The 11,003-nt window shown below is 36.5% G+C and overlaps 2 protein-coding genes across 2 annotated transcripts; one reads left to right on the plus strand and one right to left on the minus strand.

Annotated features, from left to right (window-relative positions):
• Positions 1–1,404: 1,404 nt before the first annotated feature.
• Positions 1,405–2,289, minus strand: LOC108379770 (protein kinase DC1-like; the record flags this gene model as incomplete). Its single annotated transcript, XM_017636121.1, has 4 exons — positions 2,193–2,289; positions 1,953–2,116; positions 1,644–1,873; positions 1,405–1,570 (listed from the first exon to the last, which is right to left on the minus strand). Coding segments are annotated over exons 1-4 (657 nt in total), but the record flags the coding sequence as incomplete, so codon positions are not given.
• Positions 2,290–5,215: 2,926 nt separating this feature from the next.
• Positions 5,216–8,225, plus strand: LOC108379771 (protein turtle-like; the record flags this gene model as incomplete). The annotated part of the gene is made up of 3 exons (XM_017636122.1): positions 5,216–6,110; positions 7,457–7,540; positions 8,142–8,225. Coding segments are annotated over exons 1-3 (1,063 nt in total), but the record flags the coding sequence as incomplete, so codon positions are not given.
• Between the last annotated feature and the right edge of the window lie 2,778 nt (positions 8,226–11,003).

The following is an 11,003-nucleotide window of genomic DNA, read 5'->3' on the forward strand; positions in this document are numbered from 1 at the left end:
TTTTAATGCGTGGCAGACCTCTTCAAATATTTTAAATGTTTAAACTAAATATTTCCTAACACTCTTGCGTTTGAATCCCGTATTTTTATATCTCTTATATAATTTTAGTATTAGTTAATTAAATTAAACCTTTTTGACAGGTAGCGGCCATCTTCAAAAGTATTTTCAAGCTGAAATCTTGTTAACATATTTTAAATATTTAACTGGTGAATTAAGTTGAATTTGATTTTTTACACATGTGGTAATCCCGCTAAATATAGTTCAGAAATAAAGGATTATTGAACCCCACTCGATTGATACCCAATTTTGAATAATCATTAAATAATTTCAATTTAACTTTGAAAGAGGTGGCAAGCCTCTTCCAACACCTCGAAAAATATTCTTAGTATTCAAAGAGATTTCTTAACACTTTTTCGTTTGACATCCATATTTTGATATTTCATATAACTTATGTAGAAGTTAAATAAATTCGATATTTCAAGCAGATGGCAACCCTCTTCAAAATACTTTCAGACGATTACCTACTGAAATTCCTTTCGCGTGGGACCCATATTTATGGTGATACATATTCCGCTTACCTAATTCCCTTAATTAATTAAATTTGATTTTTTAAACAGGTGGCAACCTATAGTTAAATTCAGAAACAAAGTTTTTTTAAATCATTTCTATTGATACCCATTTTGTAATAATTGGTTTATTTTGTAAAGAGTTTTAATATAATTTTTTAAAAGTTGGCAACTCTTTTCAAAAAAGTAAGACTTTATTGCACATCTGCAGTCCAAGCTTTTTAATTTGACGCCTCATTTTGGAAAATCGAACGAACGGTGCGGATATGGTGGCATTGCTTACGCTGGCTTACAGAATTTGATTGAAAAACACCCTATCTCATAATTCGGTTCAAAAATGCCCTACCTCAGCTGAAAATACATTGAAAATGGGTAGAGATAGGGTGTTTTTGAATCGGCAACTGAGATAGCGCATTCCTCAATTAAATTCTGAAGTAGGGCGTTCCTGAAGTTTTCTGAGATAGAGCGTTTTCGAACTGACTACCAAGATAGGTCGATCTTCCATGCATGTGTCGATATGTATGTGCAGTAGGGTATTCCTTAAAAATCAAATGAAGGATTTTTCTCTGTCTCACCCCACAATCGGTAATACCACGGACAAAGGTATCATATCTCCATAGAGGAATTTAAACTTTTCCCCCTGTGCCACACAAGGCGTGACCATCCCCTATCGGGAGCAAAATTTATATGTGATTCGACTATAGTTGCACCGACGTAGGGATTGAGGTTCAGGAAATCTGATTCAAAAATATTCTTCATTCATTTAAGGACCGCCCTAATGTACATGCATGCATGTATGTACATATGTATGCATCTTCAAATTTTTCATACTACTTACCTTAGCAAAACCAAAATCTGTAAGCTTGAGATAGCCTCTCTTATCAATCAATAAATTCTCTGGCTTTAAATCGCGATACAGCAATTGCAAATTGTGCAGATATTCCAAAGCAAGCAGCACTTGTGAGGCATAAAAACGTGCTTGTTTCTCAGAAAATTTACGCACCCTATGTGGGGGGGGGGAATCCATTGAAACTTAAGCAAAAATTTAAAGCAAACCAAAAAAAAAGTATTTCATACTTGCGATGATAGGTAAAAAGTTCGCCGCCATTTATGAACGGCAAGCCGAAGATTAAGTTATCAAAGTCCTTTCGACAAAATTCCATCATAACGACAAAAGGGAAATCTATGCTGAGTAGCACGCGTTTCTCATTGAATATATGTGGCACTTGTTTCGTTCTAACGACCATTTCTTTCAGCACAAATTTGGCAGCATAGTAATTACCCGTCGATTTTTCGCGCACTAATTTCTAATAAAAAAAAAAAACAATGCACAGCAACTGCTATTATTTTTTGTTTATAACTATGTAAAATCGTATCTCTACGCACCACTCTACCAAACGAGCCTAATCCAATCGTAGCCAATTCATCGAAGCCTTGCACACCCGTGTCCGGAGATGGTGTCATTTTTTCCCACTTTTCAAGAAAGCTTTCCTTGAACATTACAAGCATCATATCGTAATCAACATTGCCACTGAATCTGGTATTTATAGCTGCAATCTCAAAGTGCATTCGAAAATGCAAACGTATTGAAAAATATTGAAAAAAACAATAATTCGGTGTACAAACCTTTGTTAGCTTTTTCTATAGCAATATGTTTCATTTTGCCTTCACTAATATCCGTTTGGGATCTTTGCATGGGCACCAATTCCATTTGATGCGCCATTTTGGTCGAGATAATCAGTAATCTTATAAGTTCTTAGCGTGCTAAATTCTCAAAAAGAAAAACAACAATGAATGAAAAAAATTAACTTCAAAACTGTAATATTTACATTTGTAAAATTTTGAATCCAATCAGAAAAATTCTTATATAGAAAAATATAAAGAAATATTGTTAAGTACTTTCAAAAATAGTATTAACTATGTAGTTTTTACTTAAATGGATTTTGAGCCTCTTTATTTTTAATTTTAACTACTGATCCATAACCAATTTTTTTACCGATTTCAATTCAATTAATTGAGGACATACATAAATAATAATATTATTACAAAGTGGGTATACAACTAAAGTAGGCTACAAAATATTGGTTTCCAAAACACTTTTGAAGAAGGCTGCGATCTGGTTAAACATTTTAATTCCATTAAATTGATAAGTTAAATAAGTTGTTGTAATATGGGTGTCAAAATAAATTGGCTTAAAAAGCTTGATTTTGAAAAACATTCCTTAAGATGGTTGCCACCTGTTTAAATAAATTCGATTGATAAGATAAATAAAATACTACTATACAAACTAAAATGTTTTAAGAGAGCTTGATTCTACATAATCTACATAATACCATGTTTGGGACCCCGACGAAGTATCGAAAGTTTCGTCTTGGAGGCTTCATTTCCTACGACTTCCTACGATTTTCATATCGAGGCGGGGGCAACACTCATATGTATGCGTCAAGCGCTCATAGAAGAAATTCTTGCACGCCCCGTCCTTCTCTTCCGTCGAGGAATGAGCGTAATGAGCAGATGACCGAGATGTTGAAAAATCGCGCTATGATGCGGATTTTGGCTAGACAGACGTTCGTCCACCGGGGTCAACGATAGTACCTACTCGGCGACGGAGTCTCTCGCCCGCCACAAATCAAATACCGAATTTGCGCCTCTTTACATGGCAGCTGTAGTAGCTGTCGAAAGGCTCCAGACATTTTGTGCCTTCCGCCGTCCAACACACTTGTTTGATGGCGAGGACATCAACCAGCCAAGCAGAGACACCTTCCCCATTAAGGGTTGCCCTCAAATCGGTGTATTTTAAATGTGTGCCGTGGTCGTCATCAAAGCGGAGGTCTCATCCGAGGCTTTGTTTGTATTCTACACTAGAAGTTGTTCTTACGCACAACCTACTGCTGAGAGACAGGTATTTTCTTAACCGGATACACGTGTATACAGCGAGGAGATTTTTTAAACTTAAGAATTTTACAACAAAAGATGAATTTTTTGTTAGAAATCATTAAAAATTTGTTATCAAAGACATTTCTTGTTTTTATGCTAAGAAAAACAAAACGATAACTGATGTAAACTTTTTATGAGTGCCGCACCGAGTATTTGGGTTACCGAACAGTTCGGCCAAAAATTCGAAATTTCATTCTTTGGCAATCGAGCCGTCAACCTCTCGAAAGATTAAAGAAGCTTCAATTCGATCTTTTCATTCAGGCATTCTATTTTGGAGAGTGAAGAAATCTGGCTCCTATGACATCTAAAAAGGAGTCAATGGAAAATTTAATATTTTAGGAATTATTTTTTATAAATTCTACTTTTCTTCTTTTGTTGTGGACGGATTTCTGACTGGAGTCAAAAGTATAGATGCATTATGGTAACCTGCATCTCCGACTACGTTATGTTAGTTAGCAGTGGTCTCAGTGCCCAGCGTCATTTCTGGAGACACATGGCCTTGCAACTGCGTCAATAATTTTACAGTCTGCATCAAAAACAATCAATGCACATTATTATCGCATTTACTTATAACATGGTGGCGTCTTTTTGGTTAGTAACGAGAACATTTAGAGAAGTGTGTCGATTCTTTAATGTTCTATTTTATTTAGAGACTTTAGTTTGACTATGACTACATGCGCTTATCTTTACTTTAATAAAAGGCGTTCTTTTTTAAGCTAACATACATTTCGTTGTCATTACCTTGAGCTAATTTAGCATAGATTTGTAATGCATGTATACTTATGAAATCTTCTGCATACGCTNTGTTTTAAGAGAGCTTGATTCTACATAATCTACATAATACCATGTTTGGGGCCCCGGCGAAGTAGATCAGCCATTATCGAGAGTTTCATCTTGGCGGCTTCATTTCCTACGACTTCCTACGATTTTCATATCGAGGCGGGGGCAACACTCATATGTACGCGTCAAGCGCTCATAGAAGAAATTCTTGCACGCCCCGTCCTTCTCTTTCGTCGGGGCATGAGCGTAGTGAGCAGATGACCGAGATGTTGAAAAATCTCGCCATGATGCGGATTTTGGCTAGACAGACGTTCGTCTACCGGGGTCAACGATAGTACCTACTCGGCGACGAAGTCTCTCGCCCGCCACAAATCAAATACCGAATTTGCGCCTCTTTACATGTAGTAGTTGTCGAAAGGCCCGAGACATTTTGTGCCTTGCCCGGTCCAACACATTTCTTTGATGGCGAGGACAGCAACCAGCCAGGCAGAGACACCTTCCCCATTAAGGGTCCGGTCCAAGTACATGCATCTTTTCATTCAGGCAATTAGGAATTATTTTTATAAATTCTACTTTTCTTCTTTTGTTGTGGACGGATTTCTGACTGGAGTCAAAAGTAAAGATGAATTAGGGTAACCTGCATCTCCGACTACGTTATGTTCAGATTTGCTTTCCAACAAATAAGTATTTTGTTAGCTGTGGTATCAGTTTCCAGTGTCACATTGTGGCTTCTTTTTGGTTAGTAACGAGAACATTTAGAGAAGGGTGTCGATTCTTTAATGCTCTAATTTATTTAGAGCCGACTTTAGTTTGACTATAACTACAGGCGCTTATCTTTACTTTAATAAAGGGCGTTCTTTTTTAAGCTAACATAGATTTCGTTGTCATTACCTTGAGCTAATTTAGCATAGATTTGTCATGCATGTATACTTATGAAATCTTCTGCATACTCGGCTCTTCCAGATCCTGCCAAAGTGACCTTCACACCCACTGTACAGTATCTACCCTTCCGTTTGGCGGGCGTCGTTCAATGTTACATTAAATCCAATCCTACACTACAATATGTCACCTGGACCAAAGATAAGCGCCTCCTCGAGCCGTATCAAATGAAAGACATTGTCGTAATGGCCAACGGATCATTGCTTTTTACGCGCGTCAACGAGGATCATCAGGGCCGCTACACCTGCACACCGTACAATGCGCAAGGTACTCAGGGCTCGTCCGGTCCCATGGAGGTGCTGGTGCGCAAGCCGCCCACATTCACCGTCGAACCCGAATCGCTGTATCAGCGCAAGGTGGGCGACAGTGTGGAAATGCATTGCGATGCCATCGAAGCGGAGGGCACACAACGACCAACCATCAAATGGCAACGCCAAGATGGTGGCGAATTGACCGAATCACAACGTACGCGCGCCAAAGTGTCCGGTGGCAATATAACAATTGAAAATTTACGCGGCGAAGACTTTGGCTACTATCAGTGTGTCGTCTCGAATGAAGTGGCCACATTGATGTCTGTGACACAGCTGGTTATCGAAGGTACACAACCGCATGCGCCATACAACATCACCGGCAAGGCGACTGAGTCGTCGATTACGTTGCAGTGGATGCCCGGCTATAGTGGCGGCTCTGAGTACAAACAGGACTATACGATTTGGTATCGCGAGGCTGGCGCTGCCGACTGGCAGACCATTTCGGTGACCCCGTCGGGCAGCACGCAAGTGACGATCAATGGCTTGGCTTCGGGTACGACGTACGAATTTCAGATAGTCGGTCGAAATGTGCTCGGCGATGGACTGATGAGCAAGGTGATGACGGTGCGAACTTTAGGTGAGTTCAAGTTTTAGTCAATTTCTTCTTATTATTTTTCAATTCTAAAGCATCATTGCACAATCTGTAAACATGAAAATGCAAAGAAAGTGAGGATAGTGCGTCGTATGGGTGAAGGATAAATGAAATTAAAGAGGGAAAAGGTGAAGTAACTAAAGAAAACAAGTTTTTAATAAATAATTAGTATTTAGAATTGGAAAGATTAATAAAAAAATTTTTCCCTCCACACAAATTTCGGTATTAAAAATGTTTAAGGTAAATTTTATCTGTAAATTTAAATAGTTTTAAGTCGTTTTATAAAAATTTTCCATTTTGAAAAAAAAAGTTGTTTCGTGCTAGTCAACTTACTCAAAATTCAGAAGTTTCCTTATTTTTAGAAATTATTTTTTAATAATTTTGATTTTTTTTTTAATTATTCAAAAAAAAAATTTATTTTTTAAATTTCGAAAATTTCTTGTAACTACTTCAATAATTTGGCAAAAAATCACTCCACCCCTCACACGGTCATTTTCTTTGCATTACTATCTATAAAACTATATATTTAACGANCTTCTTATTATTTTTCAATTCTAAAGCATCATTGCACAATCTGTAAACATAAGAATGCAAAGAAAGTGAGGAGAGTGCGTCGTATGGGTGAAGGGGGAAAAGGTGAAGTAACTAAAGAAAACAAGTATTTTAATAAATTATTAGTATTCAGAATTGGAAAGGTTCATACAAAAATTTTTTCCTTCACTCAAATTTCGGTACTAAAAATGTTTAAGGTAAAATTTATCTGTAAATTTAAGTGTGTTTTAAGACGTTTTATCAAAATTTTCCATTTGAAAAAAAAAAATTGTTTCGTGCTAGTCAGCATACTGAAAATTCAGAAATTTCCTTATCCTTAGAAATTAAATTTTAATAATTTTGATTTTTTTTTTAAAACTCAGAAAAAAAATTGAATTTTTTAACTTGCGAAAATTTCTTGCAACTACTTCAATAATTTGGCAAAAAATCACTCCACCCCTCACACGGTCATTTTCTTTGCATTACTATCTATAAAACTATATACTTAACGTAAACAAAAATTCTTGCATTTTCTCTCTTTTTTCTCTCTTTCCTCAACAACATTTATATAAATATCAATGCATTGATTTATGTGCGCCACTCATATAACTCTATCATCATCTTTCGTCTTAAACTGAAACCACAAAAATTTCAAAAAAAAAAATAAAAATAAAAAAAAACTAAATACAAATTATTTTGAATCGCTAAACATTCACAACTACAACAAAATCGAACAACAAAATAAAACAAATACGGACATTTGAATTTCATTGAAAAATTGCAAATTCAAATGCCTTTAGAAGATGCCCCGGCAGCGCCACGTAATGTCAAGGCTGCAACACAACCGCCAGATCATATTTTTCAACTAATGCCAGACGAAGCTGGTAAGCGAACGAACACACCTGCCGANAAATTTTTTTTTTTTTTTTTTTTGAATCGAAGCATTGTCCAGTACCAGGTTTTTTTTTTTAATTTTGGTTTACGTTTTTAACCTTTGCTTTCATTTAAGTTTTTTTTTTGTTAGATTTTAAAGCTCTTCGCTTGTTACATTGGTGTGGTTATTATGTAAGGCTTTTTCAACAAGTTAATAGTGGATAAGCTTCGATTAACTTGACTATGATCTAAGAAGAGAGGTGATATTTTTGAAAAAAAAAAATATTCACATTCCTTTCTATGATTTTTTTTTATTTGAAGACGATTTATTTGGACGATTCTCATTTATGATTTAAATANCTCTTTCCTCAACAACATTTATATAAATATCAATGCATTGATTTATGTGCGCCACTCATATAACTCTATCATCATCTTTCGTCTTAAACTGAAACCATAAAAATTAAAAAAAAAAAATTAAAATAAAAAAACTAAATACAAATTATTTTGAATCGCAAAACATTCACAACTACAACAAAATCGAACAACAAAATAAAACCAAATACGGACATTTGAATTTCATTGAAAAATTGCAAATTCAAATGCCTTTAGAAGATGCCCCGGCAGCGCCACGTAATGTCAAGGCTGCAACACAACCGCCAGATCATATTTTTCAACTAATGCCAGACGAAGCTGGTAAGCGAACGAACACACCTGCCGAATAAGAAAAATTTTAAATTAAACTAGCAGAGAACCGGAACGCTACCTTGGGCAATGTACTTCGATTTAAGTAATGAGAAATTTGTTTTTTAATCGAAGCATTGTCCAGTAGCAGGTTTTTTTTTAAATTTTGGTTTACATTTTTAAACTTTGCTTTCATTTAAGTTTTTTTTTTGGTTAGGTTTTAAAGCTCTTCGCTTGTTACATCAGTGTGGTTATTATGTAGGGCTTTCTCAACAAGTTAATAGTCGATAAGCTTCGATTAACTTGACTATGATCTAAGAAGAGAGGTGATATTTTTGAAAAAAAAAAAAAAAATATTCACATTCCTTTCTATGATTTTTTTTTATTTGAAGAGCTCAGTCATCTTTTGGACGATTCTCATTTATGATTTAAATCGTCAAGGCGAATCAATATAAGGTGATAACGGAATTACAAAAACAAAAATTTACCTACATGTATTTTGTTTTTGCTTTGGCTTTATATAAATTCGCCTTGGATTTAGTTTTAAATATGAGTTTTCTCTCACTTTATTGTTTACAAGTTTTTGTATGTGAATGGGTAAATTTTTTCATATAAATAATAAATCGGGGCATACAAAAACAGACTCGAGCTCAAATCAAAAGTTAACTTCGTAAAGAGACGCGTAAAAAAACTCCGGCGAAGAAAGACGCGCAAATCTGTTTGACGGCGAAGAAGCACATGTCATGAAAATTTATTTGAATATTCGCTTTTTAGGCTTTGGTCGCGTGTCCTTTTTCGCCGCCAAAAAAGTCTATGCGTCTTTCTTCGACTTATTTTTTGACGCATTCTTTTGGGCCGTCAAAACACTCGTGAGTCTTTGTGCGTACTCTCCGTCGAATAGTTAGTGTAGTTAAAGGTACTCTCACCTTCTATTCCTTGGATAAAGTTGACTTCAGAGTGCCTTTCCTGGCCAGCTTATCTACCACGTAGCTTGCTGCGATTTCACTATAGTCTGTCAACCATGTAGTACATAATTGTGGTCAAAAAATAGTCAGGAACAACCGAAAGAGAGGACAGGCTTTTGACAGACAGCTTTGAGCGCATTGTGAGCTTGTCCAGGGCTCAAATTTTTGGTCGACCCCTTGGCGTGTAGTGATAATTCGCTTGGTAAGTCCACGGTACCATCCGAAACTCTCAAAGCTTGGAGGTGGTCCAAGGTTTTCCCTGTCCACCGGAGCACTCCAAGATTGTGGTAGCCACGCGAAAGTCTACGTGGACGATTATCGCCGTAATGGCTCGCCGTTAGACCTATCCGGATGCTCCCGACCACACGAGTCCCCATAAAGTAAGACGTGTGGCTCTTTTTGGTGGTGGTTATTTCGTCCTATGCTGTTTACTGAGGTACCAAGTTCGATGTCGCATGTGTATTTTTTTACACAACGTTAACTTTGGTGATCTTTCGTCATCCCCTTCCTTGAGAATTTCGCGAATTTGGGAGCCGATTTCGGCGCACCACAGCGGCATGAAGCCGGTATTTCCCCTATCGACTACAGAATACGATTTTGACTCTTCGGAAGTGGTGTTCTCTCTTGTCGAGATATTGGCTTCGGGAATAAATTTTGACCCTCGAGGTTGTTTTTGTCGCTTCTGTTTTGGTTATATTTTGTTTAACTTTCAGTTTTAAGGCAACTCAAATCCCCGCACGTGTAGACGCCCATAGTTGCTAGAAGTGGTTTTACGGTTATGCCTAGACGGGGACATGGCAAAAGTCAAAGCCAAGCCCCTATAGGGTAATCAGTTCAGAGCTGAGAAACGCTAAGCAGCAGTTATCTGAACTCCAGCAGCACCATTCAACTTAAGGGTGATCCGGTTTTGAATGAATCACGGTCTCATACTAACGCATATCACAGCGAAACCTCGATATAACAAAGTTGAAGAAGCTGGACTAATGCATCGTTAAGTATATATGTAGTTTCGTTATATTTAAAGGAAGAAATCTTAATAAGTATAGTTTCGTTTTTTGTAACACTACTCCAACCGTCAGCATATTCAGAATTCGCTTTTGAGTAGAGACAACAGGACTTTAACTGTTAACATATTCAGAATTTGCAACGTAGAGGCTTTTGAGACGACAATTGCTCATATACATAGAGGCTTTTTCTAACGGAACTTCAATCGTCAAATGTCTTCGCTATATCTATGGAGTATTTTTGTATCGAAAACGAATCATATTGCCGATGGGCCACGAAGTGGTGGTGTTCAACACATACTATATCAGTTTTTTACATTTGAAGTGGTCCAGGTCAGCATAACAAGTTACTAGTATGTAACTAGGTCGTCCTCAAATTTTTACGGGGTACTAAGTCTTCTTGGGAATATCCTGAATATTAAATATTTTCAATACTATTTAATTTATGAATCAAAATTATCAGAGCTTTCACAATAGTCAGCTATGAGCTCTTTTGCTCTACGAGTACTTACTTTCTAAAAATGCTTCCTTTTCTCGTCGTAGAAAAAGTATACATACATATGTACATAGCGGACGATTTTTATTTTTTTTTTTTTTGAGTAGTAAGTATTTGCGTAGCTTTTTTGCAGTGAAGATATTCACTAAAAGGCTGCGGAAGAAATGCTTATTTAATGCTGAGTTTTCTGCGGCCGATTCCTTTCTTTTTTTTTCAGTATTCTTTTAACTCAGTTATTTCAGAGGGTAGGAAAAATCATAAAAATTAAGTTCGCAGCTTCGCGCAACCTACAATTACACACCTTAAGCATTCAAACAAAAAAAAA

The sequence above is a fragment of the Rhagoletis zephyria genome, unplaced genomic scaffold (assembly GCF_001687245.7).
Source record: "Rhagoletis zephyria isolate East Lansing unplaced genomic scaffold, Rhagoletis_zephyria_1.1 Rzeph_scaffold_17296, whole genome shotgun sequence".
Lineage (NCBI taxonomy): Eukaryota > Metazoa > Arthropoda > Insecta > Diptera > Tephritidae > Rhagoletis > Rhagoletis zephyria.